We start from the raw sequence: 27,540 nt of genomic DNA, 5'->3' as shown, positions 1-27,540 counted from the left end.
TTTTTTTTCTTCCATGCCAACAATCATCTCATTTATCTTGTGGCTCAACTGAAATAGACTGAATATTAGACTAATATTATATAACAGTAAAAACCTGCTTAGACTTTAATAGCTCAGTGTTACAAATCGAATAATGTTAAATACATGTAGAAATACTGATTTCAGTGAAGGGTCTGAATATCTTTGCCATATTTTGTTTTTGTGATGTAATGATTTGTCCACTCACACCTTCACTCTTCTGGCATTCAACAGTTTTCCACCGACACCCGTTTTCCCCGCTCGACCTGCCTGGTGGCTCTCGTCCCGCCCAGCTCGTTTTTCTGCTCTCACCTGAGAATGACGAACACTTCCCTCCTGTGAATCCAGGCTACGCGTTACCTCTGACATCTCGGGAGCTTTTTCTTCTACTCTTCTGAAAGCCTCTGACCTGCTAACCATCTCGGCCCCTCTTCCTTCCACCGACGGCGTTATGAGTACAAAGCTGTGGACAGAGGAGCAGTTTAACTGCCCCGTGTGTCTGGATCTGCCAAATGATCCTGTCACCATCCCTTGCGGTCACAGCTACTGCATGGCCTGCATTAAGGACTACTGGAGTAAGGATGACCCCAAAGGGATCTACAGCTGCCCCCAGTGCCGCCAGACCTTCTGCCCCAAGCCCTCCCTGTCCAGAAACACCATGCTGGCAGAGGCTGTGGAGCAGCTCCGCAAAGGGGCCCTCAAATCAGAAGTACGTGAATCCATCCGAAGCGCCCGAGGGGTCCCCTCCTCCTCATCTAGAGCCAAAGGCAAGCTCTCCTCCTCAGCCGTGCCGTGTGACATGTGCAAAGATGAACAGCGAGCGGCAGTCAAGAGCTGCCTGGTGTGTATGAGCTCCTACTGCGAGGCCCACCTGAAGCCCCACCAGACCAAGAAAACCCTCAAGCAGCATGAGCTCATCCCACCCACAGGCAATCTGTCTGAGAAGATCTGCACCCAGCACAAGTACCTGCAGGAGTTCTTCTGTCGACAGTGCAAAATGTTCATCTGCTGGCTGTGCACCAGCAACCAGCACAAAGGCCACGAGAGCGTGTCCACCAAGGTCGAGAGGCTGGAGAAACAGGTGGGGGGGGGGGGGGGGGGCAGTCAGACAGACAGCGACCAGGGTGGATGTGATCTAAAGTCAAATTCAAGTGATTTGTTTGTGTGTTGGGGAAAATCTCTAATGGTTCCATTAAACCTCATAAATTTGTAAGTGGGAGCTTTTACAGTTGACAATCAATACTCCATACATGGAGCATATCAACCCTCCTGTCTGCTGTCCATTACTGTGTCTCAAAGGTTTCTGTTAAAGGAGTTGTCTTCTTTCCTTTGTGTGTGACAGCAGCTCCAGCCAGGCTGAAGACATGTCTAACTTCATTCCTAGCCATTCATAATGCTCCACCCTCTCGCGTTGCCTTCCATGTCACCTGCTTCCTTCTCTGCTTGTATTGTTTGTGATGTCATGTCTCGGTGTGTCTCTGCAGAAAGTGCTATCTGAGCTGCAAGCAGAGAACCAGCAGAAGCTGAGAGAGAGAGAGCAGGAGCTGAAAGACATGAAGAAGATGATGGAGCAGATGAAGGTTGGTCAGCAGCAGAGTTTCAATTTGCCATTTAAAAAAAAAAAAAAAAAAAAATGAAAACCAGATTTCCTACAAGCACTGAATAATGCGATGGTGGTTGAGGGGTCTTACTGTGGCTGTGTTTTGTGTTTTCTCTGCCTGTGCAGCGTTCTGCTGACACGGTGCACGACGACACGGAGCAGGTGCTGTCGGAGCTGCTGCGCTCAGTGGAACGTCTGCAGGAGCTGCTGGAGGAGGTGCTGGATCAGGCCAACCAGGAGAAGATGGGCCACGCTCAAGAGGTTGCAGATAGCCTGGAGGCCGAGATCAAGGAGCTGAAGAGAAGGGACACTGAGATGAAAGATCTGGCAAGCTGTGAAGACAATATCCACTACCTGCAGGTAGGCCAAACTGCCAAGGACACTGAGTGGTAATTGTGGTGATGGAGACAGCAGAAGCAGCTCATTCTCTCCCATTTAAATCACTCGACAAAATGTGTGTACTTGTTTTTACACATAAGCTCAGAGTACATGAATTCAGAATATCACTAAACTGATCCTCCTGTATCCTACCTCATGTTGACACTGTGGTGATGCAGCAGCACTAATGCAGAAATTCTGAGGGTTTAAAAAAAAAAAAAAATCTCTCCCAGATGTCTGAAATTGCAAAAAGTGAAAATCCACAAAAACATGCAAAGTAAGTCAAAGCAATGTCGTGATTTTAATCCCTCTCGTCCCTCTCTCATTGGCTCACAGGACTTGTTCTAGAGCTGATTGTATTACTAGTAGGAGTCCAGCACAATGAGACTTCATCAGCCTCCAGTGTCAACATTGTGCTACATGGTTCTAATACACTTGCATGTAGGCTGTACTATGAGATTACTGTGGGCCAGAACACGTGGCTGTTCTTCCTCTGCTGTTTGTCTCCAATCTAAGTCTTCCTCAGTGCAGTCGTGACAGCAGCCGCAGGAAGCGTACACAAACAAGCGTCTGCTGCCACAACTCAAGTAGAGTTTCGTCTTTGTTGGAGTCCCAGACATTTTGGTTTGCATGTCTTGATGTTCTCAAACGCACAGTCAACACTGCTGAGCCTTTCATGGGAGAAGATGGAAGGAGTACTTTGAGGAACTCGTGACTGGAAAAAAATGAGAGCGAGAGAAGGAGGGATGGAGGACAGTTAGTGAATCAGGAAGTGCAGCTGATTAGTAAGGAGGAAGTGAGGGCAGCTATGAGTGGAAAGGCGGCTGGTACAGATGACATGCCTGTGGAGGTATGAAGATGTCTCTGAGAGAGGGCAGTGGACTTTTTAACTAGATTGTTTAACACAAGAGAGTGAGAGGGTGCCTGAGGGATGGCGTGTACTAGTACCAGTTTTCAAGAACAAGGGTGACGTGCAGAGCTGTAGCAGCTACAGAGGGATGAAGCTGATGAGCCACACCATGACGATATCAGTGAAGCTAAGTTCAGGAGTGAGCTGACAATCAGTGAGCAGCAGTGTGGCTTCATGCCGAGAAAGAGGACTACAGCTGTGATGTAACCTTTGAGAGCGTTGATGGAGAAGGTCAAAAGGAGCTTCACTGTGTCTTTGTGGATCTAGAGAAAGCAAATGATAGGGTACCAAGAGAGGAACTGTGGTGCTGCGCAAGGAGGTCAGGAGTGGCAGAGTATGTGAGGGTGGTGCAAGAAATGGATGAGGACAGTGATCTCACTCAGCGAGCTGCTGTGAGCCCCTCCTTGTTTGCAAGGGTAATGGACAGATGGACAGATCAAGTCAGGTCAGACAGGTAGAGAAAGGAGCAGGTGGAAGCCTGCACTGGAGGGAGACGGGTGCAGCAGTGAAGTTGCAAGGAGTAGAGGTAGTGAAGGTAGATGATTTTTAAAGACCTGAGGTCAACCATCTAAAGCAACGAACGACGCACATGAGAGGTGAACAAGAGCGTGTAGGCAGGGTGTAGCGGGTAGAAACGAGTGAGAGCTGCTGTGAGGTACGGTTTGGAGATGGTGGCCAAGCTGGAAGTGGGAGAGTTGAAGATGTTAAGAATTTCATTGGAAGTATCCATGAAGGCCAGGATTAGAAATGAGTACATCAGAAGGACAGGCTAAATATATTGAAGATGGAGCTGCCAGGCAGGAGAAAACAGGAAGACGACAGAAGATCCATGGATGTAGTGAAGAAGGACATGCATGCATTTATTTATTTATTTTTAAATCTCAAGACTCTGGCTCTCCTGGTTTGATTTGGGGGTTTTCGTATTATTTTCCCTCAGACGTACGAGTCTATGTGCGCTCCCCTTGAGTCTGGGGATCTGCCAGCCGTGAATGTCAATCATGAAGCTTCTTTTGAGCCTGTAAAAGACACCATCCTGGGTCTGAGGGAGCGAATCGAGGATCTCTGCAACCTGGAGCTCGGCAAGATCACTAAACAAGGTCTGTCCAAAGAAGCCTTTCTTACTACTTATGTTCTTATTTAGTCTCATTTTGTACCGCTTTGAATGTAATTTTCTGTGTTCTTTTACAGTAAATGACACAACACTGTTCACTTTCGGAGCCTGTAAGTTCCAGACATTGGTTTTTGTTTTTTTCCAGCATGATGAATATTATATTTAAGGTCATTTTCTTTTCTTCTTAACTTCTTCTGATCTCACTTAGCCGGCCGGAATGGACAAAAAGGAGGGATTTTAAAATGTGAGGTTTGAATTTTCTTATTAAATCTTTATATTTTCACATTCGTTGTGATCGTGATAGAAAGATACAAATTTTTCTTTCTCTTTAGTGTTTTCCGGTCTTGGCGCCCGAAACACAAACACCCGCTCACAGGGTATGTTCAGTATTTTTCTGATGACATTTTGTCTACATATCTTCATCTTGTCCTCCTGTATTGTGCAAATATGTGAAATATATCTGTGATTTCATTCATTTTCCTCAGCTTCTACACCCGCTATCTCAATTGGAGGGCGAAGTACAGACAAACGAGGACTTGGTACTGTACAGACATTAGTTACACTACATTTGACAACACAGAAAGGAATTCACTGACATGAGTCTTTTTTTTTTATCTCTTTTTCAGGTATAGGACTCAGAAGTCAAGATGTGAGGAGCAGAGACACACCTCGAGTTGAGAGTTTGTATTTGTGCTGCTATTTAAACATTGGTTTTTAAACTTCACTCATAGCATGGATGAAGTAGAGAAAAGTGTGCATATATGAAGTTTTTAAAAATCTGTCTTCCTTGTTGCAGACAGAGCTAACACAAGCTCCCCCAGACTGAGGGACAGACAGCGGAGAGAGGACAGAGAAACATGTGAGTTAGCACTGGCAGTAATATGACCACACTTCCTCATAATAATGTCTGCTACTTCCTACTGCAAGTTTTGTTTTTCTGCTTAAATGATAGTTCCTCCTTATTTTCAGTCAAGGCACATTGTCTGTTAGAGGTATTTGAATATTCTGTTTCTCAGTTTGTCTTTATTAGTATTATTAGACCAACAGTGTTCTGACTGAGACAGTGGGCGGCTGTCTGCGGGTCAGCCCTGGGGGGTGGTTCTTCTTCTGCTTACTTTTGCTAGCAGTGCACCATCAACTGCTCCTGCTCTGTGCTAACAGGCAGATAGCATGCGCGCATTGTCAATGTCACACACATAGCTCTGTTTTGTGGTGTGCCCCAGGGTTCTGTTCTCGGTCCTGTTATGCTAACCTTATTTACTTCCTGATGGGCAGGAATTTTTAAGGCATAGGTTACCACTGCTATTCACATTGACTACAATGTTTAATATGACCATCCTCCATCATAACATGCAGAAAAAATAGGGAAAGGCATAATAGATCACCTTTTAAATGACATTTTAAGTGGTATAACAAAGTGGAAGTGATTGGGAACAACAGCAACTTAGCCATGAAGTGGTAGGCCACATAAAATGAAGGAGTAGGGTTAGCAGATGCTGAGGTGCGCCGAGGTCACCAACTTTCTGCAATCGCTACAGACCTCCAAACTTCATGTGGCCTTCAGATTAGCTCAAGAACAGCGTGTAGAGAGCTTCATTAATGGGTTACCATAGCCGAGCAGCTGCATCCAAGTCTTAGCAAAGGGTCAGATGCAGTGGTGTAAGCTGCACTCTAGAGCAGTGGAGACGTGTTCTCTGGAGTGATGAATCACGATTCTCCATCTGACAATCTGATAGATTAGTCTGGGTTTGGTGGTTGCCAGGAGAACGGTATTTGTCTGACTGCATTGTGCCAAGTGTAAAGTTTGGTGGGTGGGGGTGGGGTTATGGTGTGGGGTTGTTTTGGCCTCGGCCCTTTAGTTCCAGTGACAGGAACTCTTAATGCTTCAGCATACCGTACTGATGTGGCCACCATTCACTTACCTTTGCCATAGACACCACAGAAAGTCTATTTGTAAACAGATTTCTGTATTTTCTGTCTCTGTTTATGTAAAGTCTTATTATTGCTTATTGTGCCCCCCCCCCAACATAAACAACTCTTAATTTGAAAAGCAGTTCCAGGGTTGTTCTAAACTGTCACTGACTGTATGCTCAACCTCATTCCACATGTCTTCCAAAAAGTGAGGGAGCCTAACCCCAGAGCCAGCACCAGGTCCATCATCAACCCCAGTCCGAGCCCCACTCCCAGCCGTAGAGAATCTCAGTCACTCTGGAGCAGGTCTAGCCAGAGCCAGGCTGCCCTTGCTGCAGCCACAACTCTGACTCCAGTCCCAGCCACCCTGACTCCAGCTCCTGCTCCGACTCCAGCTCCTGCACCAGCATCTACTGGACGTGAGTTGCCATTATAGTTCAGCTTTGACAAACAATAAGGGCTCATGTTGGAGAGTAAAACGTTGACATCTCGTTCCTGATATTCTCAGCTTTCAGTCGGATGGCGTCGATCAACAGCCTCTTTCGCTCCCGTCGCCGTGGCACCAACCAGGCTACTCCAGCTGCACAAGCCAATAACGCGCCACCTGCAGGAGGAAATCCATGTAAGACCTGACTCCTACACTCATTCTCCCTCTTTCTAAGCTTAGTAACCAATCCATTAGTGTCTGTTAACAGGCTGCTTCTGACAGAACGGATCAAAAGTTATTAAACCTTATTAAAAACCTATAAAATGCAACATTTTATGTGAAATGATTGAAGTGTCTGTACTAAATAACATTCAAGCGAGTGAAAGCAGTGAGGGAAGTTCAGAATCGGCTGAAGTGAAAGTGCTGAATAGGTTTTCCATTTAAGTGGACTTCAAAGGAGCTGCGATGACAGCTGAATTGCAGATAATAAAACAAGTTGGATGAGTCAGAAGAATGAGGAGGAAGAGGAGTCGCAATCAGTAAAAGTGTCAGCTGACGTGTGAGCACTGAACGTTGGAGCAAGTGTTGCTGTTGTTCAAAGCAGGGAGCCTGAACTGTTTTGAAGGCATGACGAGTTGGAATCCATGAATATCATTTTGAATTTAAGCGGTGAAAAGCATCTTTAATGTTACTGAGAGATGAAAGCGGCTGAAATGTCAGCTGATGTGTTGGAAGATCCTAAAATGAGCACTAATAATAAGGAAAAGGCTTTTTCTTATGTTACCCTGCTCTGCGACAGGTAGCTTCTGTCTTTGTTGTTGTGTTAATGTTTTCCCTCAAGTCTGTCAGAAATGGATTCATTCATGAAATATCGCCTTTGAAATGTGGATATTGATATTTGTCTTACTTTTGAAGCGGGAAACTTTGATTGCAATATTATTAAAAAAGGTGGCTGAATGCTAACTAAGCCGGTGAGCAGTGAACATGAGCATTATTAACAAAAATAATCTCTCTGCACATTCGACAGGGGCCATGGCTGCTGTGTCTGAAAGTCCCACAGAGAGTAAGACAGTGTGTCTTTGTATATATTAAATGAATGTTTTCTGGCAGCATCAGCTCAACCAGGTGAATAAACTGACTAAGGTGTTTCGGTAATATCCCTAATGCTGTTTTCTCATTGGTCAGTTAACCCCGGCCTCTTTTTGGACTCGCCCACTCCGGTCTCCATGACTCACGCTCCAGCTTTCCCCGCACGTGAGTCACTGAAGCTTTATGTTCATCTCCATATCGAGAGAGGAAACATACATGACAACCCTCACAATATTATGATGGATCGTGAACCATGAATCAAGATGCGGTCTATTTTTTTTGTTTTTTTCCCCCCAGTGAGGGAAATCAGCCTCGACAGTATCCAGGCCCCAGAGCCGAGGGCTAGAGAGGAGTTCCTGCAATGTAAGTCTCTACAAAATGACAGATCCAAGTACAGCCTAATGATGCTTTCGCAGGACAAATGACCTCCTTGAAGGCTACAGGGATCAGCTCACATTTTAACCTGATGGAAGTTTTATTTTATTATTTTACAGCTAAAATTAAGTGTTGGATACTTTAGGTTGTGTTAGCCTGATCAGGTTTAGATGGGTTTAGCAGATTTAGATAGACTGAATAACTTTCCTCCCAGCTAAATATAATGGCCTAACTAATGTGGCATAAAAGATGAACTTAGCCACTGTGATGTCACCCACCTCCATCTGTTGCTGTGATGTGATTGGTCCTTTAAATGTCTTTCCTAGACTCAGTGAGCTTGACCCTCGACCCCAACACAGCCCACAGACGGCTGACTCTCTCTGACAACAACACTAAAGCCACCCTGCAGGGGGCGGCGCAGCTTTACCCCGACAGCGCCCAGCGTTTTGATGGCTGGACCCAGGTGATGTGCGACAGCCCGCTGTATGCCCAACGCTGCTACTGGGAGGTGGAGTGGAGAGGCCAGGGGTCCTCCATGGGCGTAGCTTATGGGGCGATGGCCAGGAAGGGCTCGGATGCCAGGTCAGGACTCGGTTACAATGCCCAATCCTGGACCCTGGAGCTGTCGGACACCTGCTGCTCAGCCATGCATGACAATCAGAAGAGGGACATTCCAGTCGTGTATTCCCCCCGTGTGGGCATTTACCTGGACCTGTCCACGGGAACGCTGTCATTCTACAGCGTTGCAGAGAGCATGACCCAGCTCCACACCTTCCGAGCTAACTTCACCCAGCCGCTTTATGCTGCCTTCTGGGTGGGGAGCAGAATCGGGGTGGGGCTAGACTTCAGCTCGAGTTCTGACAGCATCAAGATCTGCCCCATGTGAAGACCACAGAGTTGATAATTCACTGACTTCAGAGCTGAACAGAAAAGTGGACGTATTCATGCTGATCGGCTGGATGATGCAATTGACTGAAAGTATTTGCAAAGTCATACCTTAAATGCACTTAGTGTTCTAATGTTGAGCACAAAAAGCAAAGACTGCACTGTTTTTAGCAAACACAAAAGACTTTGTCACAGATTTGGGGTTAAGGCTGTCACAATATCAGTTACACAGTAATCGTGGTGCTAATGTCACATCTTCTATAGAAATCATCCTTAACTTTATTTATTGCACTACCTTTCTTTTTTTGGGGGGGGTGGTTAAGATGTTTGGGGTAACCGGGTGGGCATGGATGGTGATGGTAACAACTGATATATCAAAATGAGTTAAATGCCATTATCAGAATGTAAACGCACCAGCAAAGTGTAAAAGGGCTGAAGTATAAACAAGACTGTATTTCACTGTTGTGCCTAATAAAGAAATTAATACTTGGCTAAGCTGTTGTGAAGAAATACCAGTAAAAACAGAGTTACAGACTGGCTCTGTCGAACTTTAACCACACCTGTGGGTCGAGGCAGAGGGCCTTTTAGCAAAGTAGCAAGTGTTCAGCCCCTAAAATGAGGCTCACTCATCCTAACATGCAAAAACTGCAGTTTGTCTAGTCTACTCATCTCTGGGTGCCCAACTTTATAGCATTTAAAGCATGTTGGTTACTACTCTAATTAGCAGGTAAATGTTTGCGTGTTGCACTCATACCAGTTATGGAGGCAGCTTTCAAACCCAAGCTTGCTAGCATTAGCTTAAAAAAAAAAAAAGACTAACATGGTGGAAACCAAATCACCAAAATTGAGTCCAGGTGGCAGCCTCAATGAAGCCAGTGGAAAAGTGCCAAATGCTGCAGTCCGTCTAATGGCCACTTGAGGCTGGTTCCAAAAACAAGCCAGTCCCCATAGACTCCCATGTTGAAAAGTTTGCACCAATAATAAGCATGTGTCCAACCTGGAACTATTTGCTTTTTTTCCTCTGGAAAAAACTCTTCCATCAACTCTTAACAAACCAGTGAGACATACATTTTGTTTTTAATCATTTATTTAAAAAAAAATAAGAATTAAATAATAGCCATGATCTCAGAGGGGAGACATGAAGAAATCACAGGACATTTTCTATTTTAGCCAGAGAACCTCCTGCTTCATAGGGATGCAAGTAATCTAAATTCCTGAACAGTCTGAATGTGCCCTCCTTCCTCTGCAGTCCTACACTCACACTAAACATTCAGCTAAAGCATTTCTGTTAATTAGCTGCTAACTGCATCACAAACACACGTATAAGTTAGAATATTCAAAGTAAAAATAACTGGTAGCTCGGATTCCCTTCATGTAAAAAGAACAAAACGCTACTTGCATTAAAATCTTTGACAAAATGTTAGCTGACATTGTTACAACATTCACAATTATGCTAAATGTCTCAGTCCTTTTTTTTTATATACTAAAGACTGTTGTCAATAGAATAAAGGTTAAATACAAAAAGTAAAAGTGCAGTTAATGGGGGGGGGGGGGGGGGGGGGGGGTCTGACTAGGAACAGCAGTACTGAAGGGTCACAGGGATAAAGCACAAAGCTCTATGTATCCTCATTTTTAATGCTTTAATGTGCCACGTGTAGAGAATGTCAGATGTTTTCCTACAAGAACACCCCCACCTGCTGGCCAATATGCAAACTGTATACATCCATGAGATAAAGGAGACACATTTTAAAGACATTTTTTAAAGCAAACAACCACTCATAAGAACCTGGATGTGACTAACAGCTAAAATAATGAGTCACTGTTTTTTCCCCCTTTTTTACAGACAAACCTGAACATCTCTGAGCAAACCAAGCAGTGATCCTCAAACCTCTACTTCCCACTAAGTGCAACTCATATCCAAACAGCTTAAAAAGAACTCAAATCAGAGCTGTGCTGGCTTCCACATAAGGCCTCATACCATTAAAAAACAAAAGAAAAAAGCACAAAGACCTGAAGGAAAATATTGGCCCTATTGTGTTTTTTTTTTGTGGTTTTTTTGCTTGGCATCCCATTTAGTTCTGACCTCACCTTCATCCCACCTGTCTGCCAACAGGTGCATGCTGGGACCAGTAGGCAAGGTGGTGTTCATGCAGGCGCTTGGGCACGGCACATGGACGGTCACCAGACATCCATGCAACACTGTAAAAACTGTTACAATATTCATAATACTGACATGTTTAGAGGCATGGTCTGACTGCTAAATCAGCTAACGCTTAAAGTCTCCAAGCTTGTCCTCAAGTGTTGAGTTAAATCACCTGTACTCTTCTCTGAAGGCCAGAAAGCTTTCGCTGTGTTATGAGCTAGCAGGACGCAGTCCTGTAACTGACAAGCCCTTGAAACAGCAAGACCCCAGACGCTCAGCCCCCCTCTTAGTCCCTCTCTCATCCCCGTCGTTCTTTCTTTCTTTCAGGGTTTCCGCCAGTTTATTACAGCCCCCTAAGCACCAGATATTTCTGTTTTTGATACAAACTGTTAATTTAGCTAATATGTTATTAGCCTGCTGTTACTGTTAGGTATTAATATGCTTACTTTCTAGTTGGTATCCATCCACCTACGTCCGCTAATAACGGAACCTCTAGGCTTTTTATTATATGCTAATGATGCTAAGCATGATTACAGCTTATAAAAGCAGGAGCACTCTCGACGCCTACTTCTTATTAATCCTACAGTACACAAACTGCCTGCAATTCAGCCGGGGCTGCAGCAGGGGGTGCTCATGAGACAGTCCTCAATGAATGGCGCTAAATGGCTAAAATAATTATTTGGACCTGCTCACAGACAAAAAATGTGTACATATGTATTTCAATTTTCGCACACAGTATCGTTAATATGTCCAAACTGAAAATCGAACACAGTTATGTTTTTCTGACAGTGAAGCTGATTTTGCCCATAAAATGCTAGCATTCTGCTAATGTGTGCTAACCGGTCTGTTAAGGATTTACACGAGAAGTTAAAGCACAAAAGAAACTTCTAACAACATCCATTTTCTGAAAATTATGAGAAAATGATTACAGAAGCCAAGCGCAACATTAAATGACCTCCTTCCTGCTCTGGGCTGCTTGAAACCCGCATGTAAACTTCTCTGGCGGAAACCCCGTCTTCTGAACTTAACAGTGACACCACTTTCTCCCTGCTTTCTCTAAATCCACTTCCACAAACCCTCGTACACCTACATTTTCCTTTCTTGCCCTCCTCTCACTGTGCCTAAACATCTAGAGCCTCACAGGAGAACTACTGAATCTATTTAATACAAGACTGAGAAGAGGATGACCCACTCAGAGGCAAGCTAAGGCCTTATTAACTATCAGCATGGCAGACATCCACATATACAGACAATGCAGGGTGGCTAAAAACAGTCTGTTTCATTAAATTGTGCTTTAAAATAAAGTCCCAAAAAGGACGGACTGTTCTGCCCATCAAGGCCCTGACTTCTCCCTCCAAAGGCAGAAAGGAAGAGAGACACGATGGCGGTATAAAGGAGGGGATTCGTGTTCTGCAGAGTTCAGCGTTTGGCTGATCTCGACGGGGGGTGGGAGATGGAGGCAAGATGCCGCCGTCGTTCTTTAAGGTTTCCCCATGGAGATGGGGGAAGAGCCAGGGTTGTGGGGTGAGGAGGAGGTGCTGGGTGACCGGCTGACTTCCCAGCCCGGGCGCCAATCATAGCCGGGAGGCTCTGGTTGCGCCTCAGGCCATCTAACAGGCTCCCTCCACCTGCTGACACGAATGTGGCGGAATCCTGGCGTGGCACTGAAGCGTCAGACTCAGAGCCGTGCAGCACCTTGGTGAATCCCAGCTGCCGCAGCTTCTCCACCAGGCCAACGCTGGCCGGGTCAGGCCTGGCTCTGCCTGATTTGGCGGCTGAGATGAGGGCTGGGGTTTCTTGGGAGGGGCTTGGTAGGTCTGGATGTGGAGCACGGCCCAGGTTCAACCCATAAACATCTTGGAGAAAAAGCTCTGCGGGCCGCGAGGCCAGGAAATTGTCAGCTGTGTGCTGGCGGGGCTCCGTAGGCACTGGGGAGGGGGCAGGAGAATGGGTGGGGGAGTTAGGGGGTGTGCTTGGCATGAGATGGAACAGGGGCTGCCGGGGTGCAGGCCTCAGGGATGGAGGAGGGTTGTTGGTGGAGACTTGTGCAGAGATGCCCCTCTCTAGGACCAGCTTGGCCAGGCCACTGGGGGGTGCAAGCAGCCGTCGAGGGGGGAAGGAGTCACCCAGACTGAGTCTGCAGGGAGTCACGGGGGTGCTGGGACCCGTCCTCATGGAGCTAGGCGTGTTTGCCAAGTGGGATGACTGAGAACTGAAAACAAGAAGACAAAGAACACGGTTAAACAAAAGGAGAGTTGTGTCTTAGAGCAATAAGAGTATTTGTGGGAGGATTATTTTCCTCTTCATCCACTGAAGATGACTCACCTTGGTGTGACCTGCGTGATGTCACAGGGGTGCAGAATACGGCAGGTAGTGAAGGTGTAGGTGGAAAAGGTGGAGCTCTGACACTTCCCTGGGTTTTGGACTGAACAAACAAGAAATCTTAAGAAAACCAAAAGGCACACACAGTAGAAACAATGAGCAACAACAGGTAACAAAAAGTCATTTTTACCAGAAGAAGATACTGCTGCTGATGTCAGGGTTTGGCTTTGTGATTGGACCGCTGCTTCAGAGGCTCCTGGAATGGGCTGAGGTGGCTGGCCTGGTTTCTCTGTGGCACGAAGGGGTGTAGGACAGAAGTCTGACCTGATGGAGGAGGAAGCAGCTCGAGTGCCAGGGGAGAGAGGCGGGACAGGGAGAGGCGACGCCGCATGCTTTCTGTCCTTTCTCTCCTCTGGTGTAGATGAGCAGCGCACATTAAAAGTGATCCCGCCTTCCTCCTCCTCATCCTCCTCCTCCTTACTCTGCTCTGCCGCTCCTTTCTCCTGGACCGCATTTCCTCTGTGCTCTTCGTTCTCTTCATCCTCCTCCATGTCAGACAGGTGGTACACAGCGTCCTGAGCCAGTGGGCGAAAACCTTTAGTCACTACCCCAGGGTGTGGGTCCAGGATGGTGCCCAGATGGGGTTTGGCCAGCTGCTGCCAGTGGTGGAGTGTCAGTGAGCCTGAGAAAGAAATGTCAGAATATATTAGTGTAGTAAACGATAACCCGAGAGGCTTCTCGGTGTGAATGAAGCACAAACTTTACCTTCCATGGGTTTGACGATCTGAAGCTTCTCAGGCAGGAAGGTCTTAAAAACAGTGGAGGTGATGGAGATATCTGACAGGTTGGAGAAAGAGAGCACGCTGCCCATTGGCGAGCTGCAGCCGCTGGCCTCCCCGTCTGCTTCTGTTAAAGTCTGCACCTTCTTCTCCCGCTCTGCCTGGAAGAACTGTCGCTCAGACAGGAAGTTCTGACGCCGCAACGACAGGCGGTGGAGCGCTCTGCTGAGGTCGTTTCCTCCTGGACAACCAGGCTGGCCCATTCGCTCCTCCTCCCTGCGAACATGGACACATGTTATGGCCTGAAATCACCCCTACAGCTTTCAGAACATAAAATGCCCTTTCTAACTTACCCCTGAGTGGACTGAAACGGCTGCGCTGTCATCACTAGAGAGCTCTGTCCGGAGCCAGGGATGTGAGAGTTTGCTGAAGCTGACCGTGATACCGAGGCATTAACGGAGCGGACTGTTTGGAAGACTCGCTTCTGGGAAATTCTACAAGAATGAGGTCAAAGGTTAGAGATGAGACCTAAAATATAGTGTAGAGTACTGAACTAGAACCTGTGAAAAGTCTGGAAAAAGTAGGAGCTTTCCAACACCAACTATCAACTTGAGTAACAAGCACGTTCTGCACCTTTGGTCCTGAAAGGCGGTCTCTTCCTCTATACTCAGCTCTTTCCTCATAGTTCCCTCAATCTCTGCTGCCAAGGACTCCTGTACAAACAGGACACATGCAGAGGATTAAAGGTGTACTGTGGATTAAACTAAAGTTATGTTTACAGTCACTGATAAGCTGTATTCACATCACTGCAATCACCCTTCACATCATGCTTGCACTCTCTTTGCCATGTTGCTCCCACTCTGTAATATCCAGGGCTGAAAAATGAAGGCACAAGGGCCAAAAACTGCAGTTCCCCAAGTGGCCACTTGAGGCAGGCTCTCAAAGGTGAGTAAATTACTGTAGATTCCCACATTATACCCAACAAAGCCACATAAAGACCACGTCTACAGCCTGGTACAAAAATGGTTTTGCCCCTATAGTTTCCTCCTTAATAACAACTGTATGCTGTCTTCTGAATATGTGCCAGGGCCCTGTGCCTTCCTCTATATGCTTGTGCATGAAACGTCAGGGTGTTTCTCTCACCATGGGATAGAGGCCGTAGGAAAGGTGCCGGCGCATCCCAGTTGAAGGGCTGTTTTTACAGCGCAGCTCTTTAATCTCCTCCTGTGACTCATGGAGCATCTCTACACACTCGGCATTCCTCTCCGCCAGCTCGTTCAGCTGCAGCAAACACGTGCATATAGAAGCAAAGCTTTCATTTAATCGATTTTTGTAAGGAGCAATTAATTAAGCAAAGAAATTATTTCAATAGTAATTAAAATTAATCATGTATTTAGACTGTATTAAAATAAATGACTAAATATATTAATGGATTTAAAGAATTAACATAATTACTGATAAAATGGTTATTTCTCTCAATAGGTGAGCAGGTAGATAAAATTATGTAGGATGAAATTCATAATATATGGAATCAAATATATTGACAGATTTGAGAATATTAAAGCTGTAAATTGCTATAAAAAGCTGCTGTAATCTGGCTAAAACATAAAACACTGGTGTGCTTCCTAACAACGGCTTAACATAAAAGCTGGAACACCTGCCTCATTTATATCTTCGTAGAATAATTTAACTGGTTACTCAGCACGCTTGTGTGAGACTGTACCTCTGCTGTGAGCTGTCTTTGAGCATCTTTGGAGGCCTGCAGGTGGATCCTCAGCTCCTCTTTCTCCAGGGCCAACTAGAAACAACACCACAACATGAGCTTGCACACACTGTGCAGGCACACACACATAGGTAATCAGTAGCAGCAGTTAAGTTTGCCCACCTCCTTCACTCTGTGTTGCAGCTCTACTATTTGGGAGAGGAGCTGAGCGATTTCCTCCTGATGTCTGAGCAGCTCCTCGTTCTTCTGAGACAGCTCTTCGGTCAGAGACACCATCTGGCTGTTGGACTCGCCTGGAACCAGGTGTGATGCGCAAACACACCAAAGTTAATATTAGATGCCTGATCTTTAAAAGCTTCTTTTGAGCATAAATATGCAAGAATAAAAAAATAAAAATAAAAATAAAAACAATTTCAACTCACGAAGCTCTTTGACGCAGTCGCTCACTAGCTGCTGCTCCTTCTCCTCATAGGAGATGGTGTCTCTTTTGAGTTGACAAGCCTGGATTAAGTTGCAAAAGATCAATTTGTGGAAGTGATTATGCTTCTCAACATGTGGTTATGATTGAATGCTTCAAATTACACTTCCTAATATCCCTCAGAGCCGCCTACCTCAGACCTCAATGCCAGGTTTTCTTCCTCCAGCTCCTGCAGCTTGCTCTGCAGGGACTCCAGCTTGCTGAGTGCAGTGGCCGTGGTTCCCCCCAGCGGCTGAGGCTGCCGCATGGGGGTGGACACGCTGGAATCGGTCTCGCTCTCCTCCGAGGCACTGGCGACCATCCGCAGCAAGTCATCCTTCTTACTGAGCTCATGTTGCAGCTGATGAACCTGATCAGTGAGGAAGGGTTCAGAAAAGTGATTAGTGTGTACAGTATGTGAGAGAGGTAATCTAAATATTTTAAGACTCTTTTTTTCTTCTTAATTTACAAGAAGTTAAATTTCATTTTTGGTTCAAATTTTATTTAAAGCTGGAACCTGAATGGAGCCCTTTATGCATACAGCAAACAAGTATGAATTGTGGCACAGTAGTTAATGTGCGTTTTTGTTAAATCTATGGACATAAGCTGAGTTTGAAGTTTTGTGTTTTTATTGATATAAAATAGTAAATTAATTTGGCTGATAATCCTTTTTTTTTGAAAAACTACTACATTATTAATGTATAGCAAGCATGATTTTGTCTGCATGATTCAACTATTAGGAAAGGTGTACCACAAGGCTCTATTTTAGAGCCCCCTACTTTTTAATTTTATTTCAGTCTCTCTTAAAAACATGACATTTGCAATAATATCAGTAGATAAAGCACGTCCTGTGTCCAGGGGACAGCTTTACAAAAATTAAAGGTCCATTTAAATTATCATGCTAACACTTTTTTTTTTTTGTAGCACAATACATTATTTAAACATGAATAAAACCAAGTGAATAAAACCAGCTACCTGATCCAGAGCCTGTGCTATCTGCTCCTCTAAGGCCTCATTTCGTTCCTGCAGCAGGTGGTTCCTCTGTAGAAGTGACTGACCGATCCGAGCTGCCAACTCCAAATCTCTGTCCCGCTGTTCAAAGAGAAAACAAGGAACCCGGAGTTAACCAGCCAGCTGCCTGTTGTTTCTTAGCAGAAAACAAATGAGGTCGAAGCCTACCTCGGCCAAAAGGTGTGTGACCACTTCAATGTCATTGTACGTCTTGGTCATCTGCTCCACTCGGTCAGTGCTGAGGACTGACCAAAGGGGAAAAACGTTAACTTGTAGGCAGCAGGCAGGCAAACATACACACATGCAATCTAGTATTCACACTCTGGCATGCAAAATGTGCATCCAAGCAACTCCACACAAAAATGAAAATAAAACCACCAAGACACTCTCAATTCATGGACGGATATCTTTAATCATGCTAGGTTTACTACGTAATAAAGAATTCGGACCACAAGCAACATGGGGAGCTACTTGGTTAGTGTAGTCGCATAACACACAACTTCCCCTATTCTTTAATCTGTTCCCATGCTCAAGCTGAAGTCTAGCAGCCAATCGCAGACTTATGTGGTCCAACCCTATGCTGGATAAATTGCTAAATTATTACTGCTGGAACAATTTGTGAGTTATGCAACATGTGCTAGTGGTCTGAATGTAAGAGCAACACTAGCTTTATAGAGAAATAAATATCCCACACACACACACTCAAACAGTGCTACTGTACTACAAGCTGTCTACAGTGGCAGGCAAAAGACCTTTACTATGTAAATGTCTTGTCTTACTGTCATCTATATGCAAAAAGTGGAGAGGGGCTCCTGTCTGTGGCCTTGGAAAGGGTCCTAAATCAACTTTAAGTGCAGCTATAGGCGGCCACACTTCTGACCAAAGCCCCTCTCTCACATTTGTGCTAAATGAAGCAGTTGCAGAGAAGAACAGGCAGGTAGGAAGAGAAGAATACCTTTGGAGAGGCTCTGAGAGCCTGGGTGGGAATAAGAAGGGGGTTCCAAAGCAAGATATGCTAATGAGAGATACAGAGAGAAAAAGAGGGGAAAGTTCAGAAGGCGTGGAAGCAAACCAGCCTGCTTTAAGACGGCTCGACAAAGAAAAGGAAGGAAAAGGACAGAGGGAAAGAACATCAGACAAATGCTGGCAGAAAATGAAAGCTTCAGTGAATCAGCTTCATGTACACACATTAGTTTCTGGAGAGTCAGAGAATCTACACATTAATTAGTCTGGTCTGCTTTTAGCACCTGAGTGGGTGTCACCAGCGCTGCACAGCTCAGCCTTCCACCTGTTTAAAGAAAAGTGGCAACCCTAATCATTGAGCCATCTGTTTTCAATTAGAAGTCCTTTAACAGAGTGACGCCAGGCGTCCAACAGTGTCCCAACACTCATTTAGAACAGTTACTTTTGTCCTGCGATTTTGTTTGAGCAAAAACATCTGACCTCAGAGCAGTTTTCTGAGCGTAATCCCAGATCCAAAACATACTGCAAATATTTAGTTACAATAAAATGTACAGTACAAGTACTGTGGTTAACCATACTATAACTACAGTACAGGCTAAAGACTGATCGCTTTCTGTGACACAGTCTTGCACAATTTCACATCTGATTCTTTCTCTCCTTTTTTTCCTGCATAAATGCGGTGTAATAAAACAGTTTCAGCAGGGATTAAAAGTAACAAGCTGAGGTCAGCAGCTGCTCACATGGATGAGGACATTCATCCAGTAATCTGAAGCCCACAGTGACCTCTGAATCTGGACACCGCACTCACACAACCAGCGGGTAAAAATAACCTCTGCCCAGCGCAGCTATCCTTGTTACACACAGATCGACAGTTACAGTGCAGACACAATGCATATAATGTGTCCAGTTACACACACACACACACACACACACACACACACACACTCACAAATATCCCCTTACCTGCTCCTGAAAACATGGTGTCATTGTATGGGTTATGCATGTCCATAGTCTGGATTCATCGTGATCTGCCAAATGCTACATAAAAATGGAACTGTTTACACCACATGCTGATCACACAGCAGTAAAGTGGTGATGGTTGTATTTACTTATACAAGTCTGTGACTGAACTCTGGCCACCATAAATTTCATAACACAGTCCAAGCTCTGTATCATTTTGACATGAATTCATGAACTACAGACACACAACAGGCCAAGGGGTGGTCAATGAGCGACTAGTTGAGCAACATCATGCACCTTCTGCGTCATGGCTGCTTGAACCTTTGGCATCAGTGAACTCTCGGTGAACCGGCTGCAGACGCAACACGCGATTGTACAACAAACTCAATTTTAAAATGCAGCATCAGGATTGATCGGCACAAACAGTAGGGATGCACCAATATGATCTCTGGATCAGATGTCCTCACTCAAAAGAAAAGAGATGAAACATCTCATTGAGCCAAACAACAAGATGCTAAACGGCCATTAAATTACAGTATAATCCAACTGCAGCTGCAAGGAGCGAACGTTCTGCCTGCTAACGCTTCAAATTTCCCAACGTGACACAAAAACCAGGTTAATTGATCCTTGAGATGCTTTTATAAATACAAATACTGAAATAAATTGAAATATTTAAAATACTAAAGCATCGAATGCAAGGCCTAAATATGCACGTCAAAATCAGGCTTCTCCAAGTGTTTTCACGCATCTTAACACGCCATCTCTCTGCACGCGTTATTAATAGGCCGTGTTTAACCTTGAACTGCAGAAGTGGAGCAAACGGCAACATGAAACCGAGACTCCCTCAGTATACCCCCTCCCCACACGTGCAACACTTACTAAACACTTCAGGTTTTTTTTTTATTACTGTTTATTTGAGAAATCTTCTATTTGTTGGTTTTCTATTACTTTTTTATTTTTTATTTTTTACCATTTTTGTGCATGACTTTCAAACTGCTGTATTCTGAAACAGTTCCATATTAACAAAAGCACATGTCAGAAAACATTCAGCAGACTGTGCTGGCAACTGTGAGAAAAAACAGGAAGTGGATTCAGTCTCGCTCCAGCATACCGCGACCTCTTTAAATGTAAACACAGCACAAGATTTGCCCGCTTCCTTTCTAGTAACACACACAAAGACGCTTTGCCCTCTACGCCGTCACATTTTGCTCGACCTTGCCGACAGGCTTCCTGAAGCTGCGCACCTCTCTCTCTCAGTCTTTAGTGCACGTATGGAGGACTGAGCCCGTGCTCACCTTCCATGGTGAAGTTATCGTACTCCTCCTCATCGTGGATGTTTAAACCTGGCATGTTGTGTCTCCTCTCTGTGCTGTCTTGTCTTCATCCTCTATCTATCCACACTGCTACTGTCACAAGCTACTGTCCCGTGACTCACTGGCACTGGTTTTGAACTCAGCTGCATTTAACTGTGCTGGATCTTTCTCTCTGTCCTTCACACACACACGTGCGCACACACACACACACACACACACACACACACACAGTGCCAGAATCACACAAGCAAAGACAAACAGACACAATGACGAACGCTACGAAAAATAATATCCACAGTAAATCCCCGCGACTTTAATTGAACAGGATGTGTGCGGCATAAAAAGAATCCCTCACGTGCCTAATGCGCACATGCACACACACACACACACACACACACACACACAAACACACATGCGCACACACCATCTGCTGGCTCATGTCATTGCAGGCTTAACCAAAATAAAAGGAAGTCTACAGAGAGACTGAAAACAAAGTTAGATATTTTTCATCTGTGCATCTGATCAAAGACCGGTGCAGCTTTGCATAAATATATCAAAAGGCCCACACGTACTCATGTAGCGGAAAGTCTCCTCGGCCAGCATGGGGGAGATGGCGCTGTGGCCGGGACCTTCGTCTGGAGAGCAGCTCGGGGAGACCACCCAGTCCTGACTGTCCGATAGGTAAACGGAGCCGGAGCCAGCGGAACAGGAGCCCAGCGATCCGGAGCCATAATTCCTCCCGCTGCTGCCCAGCCCCTCATCTAGAGGATAAACAGGCAGAAAACTTGTCACTGAGAGTCGGCGGTCTAATGATAATTTTATCACTAACTATCATTAGTGATAAAAATCTCATTTGTTTTTAGATTAATTAATCTTCTAGCCCCAAAAAACTGCCCATCAGGATAGATGTGATGAATTCGTTACTTTCCAAGAGTTAAACAATAAGAAAAGTCTGATCTATCACAGATACATGTGACAACAGAACATAAGGCAAAACGACGCGTTTAGGCTGATTTAGAAATAGTGGCACTACATAGACGGTGCAGCAGAAGTCTGCAAAACCCTCAGAAGTGCCTGCAGCACATGTAGCTCAGCAGCATCACAGATGAGCAGATGGTGGTGTGGAGTCAAGCGGCCCCAACGACTGGCTCGCTGGCCAGCCAGTTCTCGATATCAATTAGCTGCTTCTTCAGTGAATTTCCCTGCGGCTGGACATACTCCAACTCCACCAACTGGGGCTGCACCTCATCTTTTGCTCTGAATACCCGCTTTGAACTAGAGACTCACTCTAAGATGGTGGAGATTTACTCCATCCGCAGGATCGGAGAATAACTGGAAAAGCAGCCGATTATCTTGATTAGTGATTTATTTCCCACAATGCACTTGACAAATAAAATATCTGCACAGGAGAGACTTATAAAAAGGATTATTTAATAACTCATTTACAAAAGCCTGTGTGTGCCACAAAAAGAGATAAACATACGCGAGTGTGCACTGACACGTGCGCACACTTTAGCGCGTGCACACGACCCACAAGTAGAATCTTCTCTCGCTCTTGGTAGAAAGAAATATAACGTATTCTCTTACAACATCTAACTTTATGCTAACAGTGTGGACACTGTTGCTTTTATCATTTGATGGGGACCATAATCGACTGCAATCCACGGGGAAAAAAAAAAAAAAAAGAGTGTGAGGTATTATCATGCCACAATGGCGTTCCAATGACAGTACATTAAGCTGATGAATTTTATTTTGGCAAAACTGTGCAGTGCCACTGAGATTTGTGTGTGGGCTGATGAAGCGTGTGTGTGTGTGTGTGTGTGTGTGTGTGTGTGTGTGTGTGTGTGTGTGTGTGTGTGTGTGTGTGTGTGTGTGAGAGTATGTATTCTCTTGGCTCAGGCACTGTACAAGCTAATGTCCTTCCACTTGAGCAAATATGTGGTTTACTGGGACAAACTGAGCTAACTATAGCATCAGGCTTAAAGGCACTGCATACTGTACCTCAGGGAGACCTGATACTGGCAGAGCAGCACTTGAAAATGTGCACAAAGCAAAAACAGTGGCCATACTGCAACCTTTAATATATCTATTTATCTATCTATATAGATATAGATATATACATATACACACACACACGCACGCAAAAAAACACCCCACCTGTCTCTGTGCTCGACTCTTTCTTCTCCACTCCCCGGGGTTTGACTTCAAACATGTCCCGTTCTCGGAAAGGGGGAGTGGGGAGGGGAGACTCCCCACTCGTGAAAACACAAAGCTGGACAGAACCCGGGAGCTGCTACTGGCATGACATCACATCCTGTTCTTGTGCTGAGTGGCGGTGCTCTCACACACACACACACAACACACCTTTACCTGCAACAGAAGAGAGATGTGTTAGGTGAGAATCACCAGTGGTCTCACAGATGAAGTCATGGGAACGCCATGGAGGCTGAATGAGGGTCAGTCCAGTTAATCCGTGCAGCTGATAATAAGGCAGTCTTAATATCTCTGACTCCAGCTGTTTTAGAAGATTTAAAGCCAACCGCAGTGTGTGATTTTTCAACACTTTAATCACAGATACCTTTCTCAGGTTAGGATACAGCTACAATAAATGACTCAAACCTTAAAAAGCATTAAACACTAAAATATTTCTTCTATTTTCTATCTGTTGAGAGCAATTTCTGAGCTAAATTAAGGGTGAGTCACTGAGAATTTGATGGAAGAAGTGTTGTAAGAATAACACCACATACTGTTTTCAGGGAGGGGTGAGACTGAGCCGTCCCACATCCTGTTGCCTGTCTCTGTATGAACTATTCCAGGCCTTAAAGGGATGACTGAAGGAATGAGACAGGATGTGTTGTCTTAAAGGGATGAGATCCTTGGAGAAAACTGGGAAAGTAATCTGGGATCTAACCAGCCACGGCAGATGGACATGTGCTTGAGTGCTTTGAGATTTATTTTATTCACTTATGCACATCTTTAATCTCAATTAACCGGCTGCTGTTGGAATCATGAAATACATAGACAGGTACCACTTTACACCCCCCCCCCCCCCCCCTCGGAAAAAAACCCCAATGATCTTCGCAGCATTAAAAACCAAAAGTTTGTCTCAAGTTGAAAGGCAGCACAAGCTAAGACTTAATTTCCCATGATGCAATTTGTTTAATTAACAGACTGTATATAAAAGATGAACACAGATTCCAGCTCTAAAAAGTGAACATAGGATCTCTATGACATCACTATGTAGTGGTGTGCGATATATATCGTCTACGATAATCGTAATTGCCGTGTTAGCGATGTGCGAGTTGACATTATTGAGTATGCTAATTAAGAAAAAAAAACAACAATCAAACGCCTTGGCTCCATGCGTTCACTACTTTATGCTTTAGTATAGGCTGCTGCGCGTGCGCATTGAGAGCGCCCGTACTGTGCGCTAGCATAGCTGCATGAACAACACACCTAAAGCTGGAAATGAGTGAACACACTGCGCCAGGGGAGGAAATTCAGACATCGCCAGCCTCGCAGTCTACCGCCTTAATTCCTAGGCGAGGAGGTGGTTTGCAGTTTGCAGACTTTGTAAGAAAACAGATAGTTTGACAACTAACCTGTTCTATCATCAGCCAGTATGAGGAATATGAAAAGTTTTGGGAAAGCGCCGTCCAAGACAAACCACGACTAGCGGAATAAAGAGGAAAATAATGAAAGGATTGATGTTAATATCCTTTAAGTTAAAGTAGGTATGTTACAATCACTGCGTCATAACCCAGCGACGTTCTGGGAGCTCACCTGTTTGGAGCCTCGGATAATAGGCTGAAGCGGTCTTGTGAAAAAAGCGGGTTTCTGATCAGATGAGGGTGTGTAGTTTCTGTGATTTTATTTTGCTATAATGTTGTTGGAGTCCCCCCCCCCACATTCTGTCAAGCAATTGCTTTTGAAAAACTCGCTGAAGTTTTTCTATTTACATTTGTCCTGCCCAGGACACTTGAAAAAGACATTTTAATCTCAATGTGTTTTTCCTGGTTAAATAAAGGTTAAATAAAATAAAAAATAAGTTAATGTCTCAAAAAACACTGATTTAAGTCTTATATTTTACCAGCTTGCACTTCTTGTATGAACACATTTTTAAATAATGCAAATAATGTTTATTATCGTTATCGAGAAAATTACAGAAAATATCGAGATATTATTTTTTGTCAATATCGCACACCCCTATCACTATGACATCATCAGGGTTATTTTTGTTGACTTTAGCCCTTTACCGTGGACAAAGGCGTCATTATAGCCTTGCTGAGGTGACGTCGCGCCGGGCTGAGAATTTCAGCTGTTAGCCACCAGAAGGGATCACCATTGTCACAGTTAGCGATGCCCCCCCCCCAAAATAAAACCTATGAGACCTTTTCCCTGTAAAACTGGACTTCTTTTAAGAACTAGGGGAGTGACCCTCTGCTGGCTATTAGCAAGAATGTAAGTTTAAGGAAACTGCACATTGCTTAATTTTTCAGACCTGGACGCTCCATCCATGTTTAATACACAGTCCATGAATGGGACACAGGAGCAGCCTGAGTACCATGTGCATCAGTAGTTCTAATTCTTGTCCTGTGCACGCAGAGAAGCATATCTGTGTGGGTGCCTGTTTATCAGAGCATGCCTGTGGAAAGACAGAGTCCTTGGGCAACATTCATACGCTGCTTACATAACAGTGAAGCTTAAACATTTTCCTCTATAATAAAGTAGATTAAAGGAGATGAGATGCATGCAATGCTACAACCTAAACATGCTGGACGCCTGGACTCACCCATGACTGATGCTCGAATTCAAATGTCACATTTGGAGGATATTTTGGAGCACAGAATATCGCGTGTCTCAAACATTAATATGAGCCTCTATCAAACGAATGCCCCCCCCCCGATTTAAAATGCCAGCAACGATCTTGTCCAAGTGCCTGTGAGTCACTTTATGACTGTCACAGGCAGACAACTTCCCCACTAAACACACAGAAAATAAATGGAAATTTGTGGTTTATATTTAATCGACCAGGCTCAAACACACAAACACAACCCTCTCTGGTCTGCTTGTAACCACATTCTGGAAGCTGCCACTTAACTGAGGTGACATTATAAAGATGTAAAATCCACAGCGGTGAGGGAGCAGCAACACTTCAATAGAGCCATCACTGCAGCATTACACACAGCACGAGCCTGTCCCAGCTGTCTCACAGGGACGTCTGCTTTCATCAGCCTTTCGCAGCCTTCACCTCCCTTCACGTCTGATCTACACCTTCAGCTTAATGCTCCAAATGAAGCTCTAACCTGACTTCGTGGAAGTTAAGCAAGCTTGGAATGATATCTTTTTTGGTATTTTCCCATACCAGTTACTGGTCTTGCTTTTTAATTGCAGCATCAGCACTGAAGCCATCATAGACCTGACAAGTTAGACGGGGCATGAGGACATGGGAGGCAGCATGTCTCGTGACTGCACCAGGGGCTTTAAATGCATAACCAGAACTGTCTCACAGGAACATCAGCACTTCCTGTCATGCCTTGCCAAAGGAATTAAACCAAGTCACATACAGCATCATGAAATACTAATCTGATCTGACTGCCAGCTCTAATCTAAATCTGATTGCCGGAGACTAGCAGCACATATGTTGTCCAATATGCAGTGAAAAGATTACATTTTCTTAACCACAACATAATGCTGAAAAAGATACTTAGGAAAATTTAGCATCCATTGGTTACAATATTATCAGCACTGTATGCAGCACAGGGAGCAGAGTAGGATCATGACTTTAACATCTACACATTCAGCAGATAGCATTCATTCAGCATAGCAAATAAAGGGCTTTATGAAAGGCTTATATATAAAATAAAGGAATGACCTGTTTGCAAGTCTCTTTATGACTCTGTGTTATTGCACCTACATTACAACCAATCCAGTCCTTTCTGGCCAAAACAAATATCTTTATAGAGCTGTGATCTTATATTTATTGCAATTTCTGCTGCCCTCTGGGCCAGATCTTTTCTTATCAATGTCACTTTTTACCCAGATAAATAAAGGATGTATAACAGTGACTTTACCACACAGTGATTGCAGCTTTTGTGATGAGAATAATGTTTCTGGCTCAAAATAACTTGATATCATTTATTTATGAGAAATATGTTTGACAGATCATAGACCAACAAGTCATTTTAACAGCTTAAATTCCAATGTTGTGTCAAAAAGTGATTTAAACTGTTGTATTTTACTTTTTGGCCTATAATCTGTGAAACACACGTCTAACATATCTCTTATAAATACATGATATCACGTTATTTTGAGCCAGAAACATTATTCCTGTCACATGGTGAAAGCTGCAATCACTCTTTTAGCAACGTGACTTTTATATATTCTTTATTTGCCAGGGTAAAAACTGTCACTGACATTAAAAGTGTCTTTTATCAGAGAGATCTGTCCAAGAGTACAACTGAAATAACAATAAATATAACATCACAGCCCTATAAAGATATTTAAAGTGGCCAAAAAGGACTGGATTGATTATAATGTAGGTACAATAACACAATCATAAAGATACTTGCAAATCAGGTCATTTCTTTATTTTATATATATATATATATATATATAAGCCCTTCATAAATCCTGTTGACCGCGGTCTATTTATCAGTATAAACAAAGGTATTACACATACACTCAAACATCGAGAATCACTTTTTGGCACAACTCCAGTAAAGCGATGCACTGTATGTGTATGCTGCTGACCCCGTTTTTTTTTTTTACTTATACTTTGGTATAAAGTCTAGTTAGCAGGTTATAAGAGATTTAAATAAATGCTAGCTAAAGTTAAGACATATGTTCAGCTGTAACTGTACTAAATATGTTAGCTAGCGCAACCACGCTGAGGGTGGAGGACTGCTTCATTGTAGCTTCACGGCTGCGTTAGCTAACAACCGCGGGCTCACACAGACAGCATCCCTCCCGCGTTGGCAATCACAGCATTTTACAACTAAAAGGACATTTTCTGCTGGTTCCTACGAGGCTTACCCTGTGTCAGTATTACTCCAAATCATGGGCAGCTCCGGCAGTGCATGCGGTGCCTGTCAATCCCCTCACCACCACAGCCACAAACAATGGAGGGGAAGCGAGGGAGGGCTAAGCGGTCATCAAGTGGCGA

At 44.4% G+C, this 27,540-nt stretch overlaps 2 protein-coding genes across 3 annotated transcripts; one reads left to right on the top strand and one right to left on the bottom strand.

The window, feature by feature from the left end:
• Window positions 1–357: 357 nt before the first annotated feature.
• Window positions 358–9,062, top strand: trim25l (tripartite motif containing 25, like). The gene is made up of 16 exons (XM_030749643.1): window positions 358–1,099; window positions 1,503–1,598; window positions 1,745–1,978; window positions 3,844–4,003; window positions 4,095–4,127; window positions 4,226–4,261; window positions 4,350–4,394; window positions 4,503–4,556; window positions 4,644–4,697; window positions 4,814–4,876; window positions 6,138–6,347; window positions 6,437–6,550; window positions 7,383–7,418; window positions 7,541–7,609; window positions 7,742–7,807; window positions 8,146–9,062. Exons 1-16 carry the CDS (start codon window positions 470–472, stop codon window positions 8,703–8,705), a joined length of 2,460 nt encoding a protein of 819 aa, XP_030605503.1. The 5' UTR covers window positions 358–469; the 3' UTR covers window positions 8,706–9,062.
• Window positions 9,063–9,773: 711 nt separating this feature from the next.
• trak2 (trafficking protein, kinesin binding 2) lies at window positions 9,774–27,528 on the bottom strand. Of its 2 annotated transcripts, XM_030747328.1 has the most exons (17): window positions 27,411–27,528; window positions 22,533–22,745; window positions 20,948–21,136; window positions 18,095–18,154; window positions 17,308–17,384; window positions 17,104–17,220; window positions 16,283–16,498; window positions 16,094–16,172; window positions 15,834–15,964; window positions 15,672–15,746; window positions 15,092–15,229; window positions 14,582–14,661; window positions 14,302–14,442; window positions 13,935–14,224; window positions 13,360–13,851; window positions 13,173–13,272; window positions 9,774–13,059 (listed from the first exon to the last, which is right to left on the bottom strand). In XM_030747328.1, the coding sequence occupies exons 2-17, from the start codon at window positions 22,585–22,587 to the stop codon at window positions 12,267–12,269; spliced, it is 3,033 nt and encodes a 1,010-aa protein (XP_030603188.1). In that variant the 5' UTR covers window positions 22,588–22,745; window positions 27,411–27,528; the 3' UTR covers window positions 9,774–12,266. The 2 variants fall into 2 exon arrangements, with proteins under 2 accessions (XP_030603188.1, XP_030603194.1); XM_030747334.1 differs by lacking the exon at window positions 18,095–18,154.
• Window positions 27,529–27,540: the final 12 nt, after the last annotated feature.

This window comes from Archocentrus centrarchus, chromosome 2, assembly GCF_007364275.1.
Source record: "Archocentrus centrarchus isolate MPI-CPG fArcCen1 chromosome 2, fArcCen1, whole genome shotgun sequence".
NCBI lineage: Eukaryota > Metazoa > Chordata > Actinopteri > Cichliformes > Cichlidae > Archocentrus > Archocentrus centrarchus.
The sequence above is the reverse complement of the archived record's forward strand: the minus strand, read 5'-3'. Positions and strand labels throughout refer to the sequence as shown.

Coding starts and splice junctions, on each gene's coding strand:
- trak2 (XM_030747328.1), bottom strand. CDS start 22,587: ATGTTTGAAGTCAAACCCCGGGGAGTGGAGAAGAAAGAGTCGAGCACA. Junction 16,173..16,282: donor ACCTGGCATTGAGGTCTGAG/GTAGGCGGCTCT, acceptor AACTTAATCCAG/GCTTGTCAACTCAAAAGAGA. Junction 13,060..13,172: donor ATCACGCAGGTCACACCAAG/GTGAGTCATCTT, acceptor TCTTGTTTTCAG/TTCTCAGTCATCCCACTTGG.
- trim25l (XM_030749643.1), top strand. CDS start 470: ATGAGTACAAAGCTGTGGACAGAGGAGCAGTTTAACTGCCCCGTGTGT. Junction 1,599..1,744: donor AGATGATGGAGCAGATGAAG/GTTGGTCAGCAG, acceptor CTGCCTGTGCAG/CGTTCTGCTGACACGGTGCA. Junction 4,395..4,502: donor CACAAACACCCGCTCACAGG/GTATGTTCAGTA, acceptor CATTTTCCTCAG/CTTCTACACCCGCTATCTCA.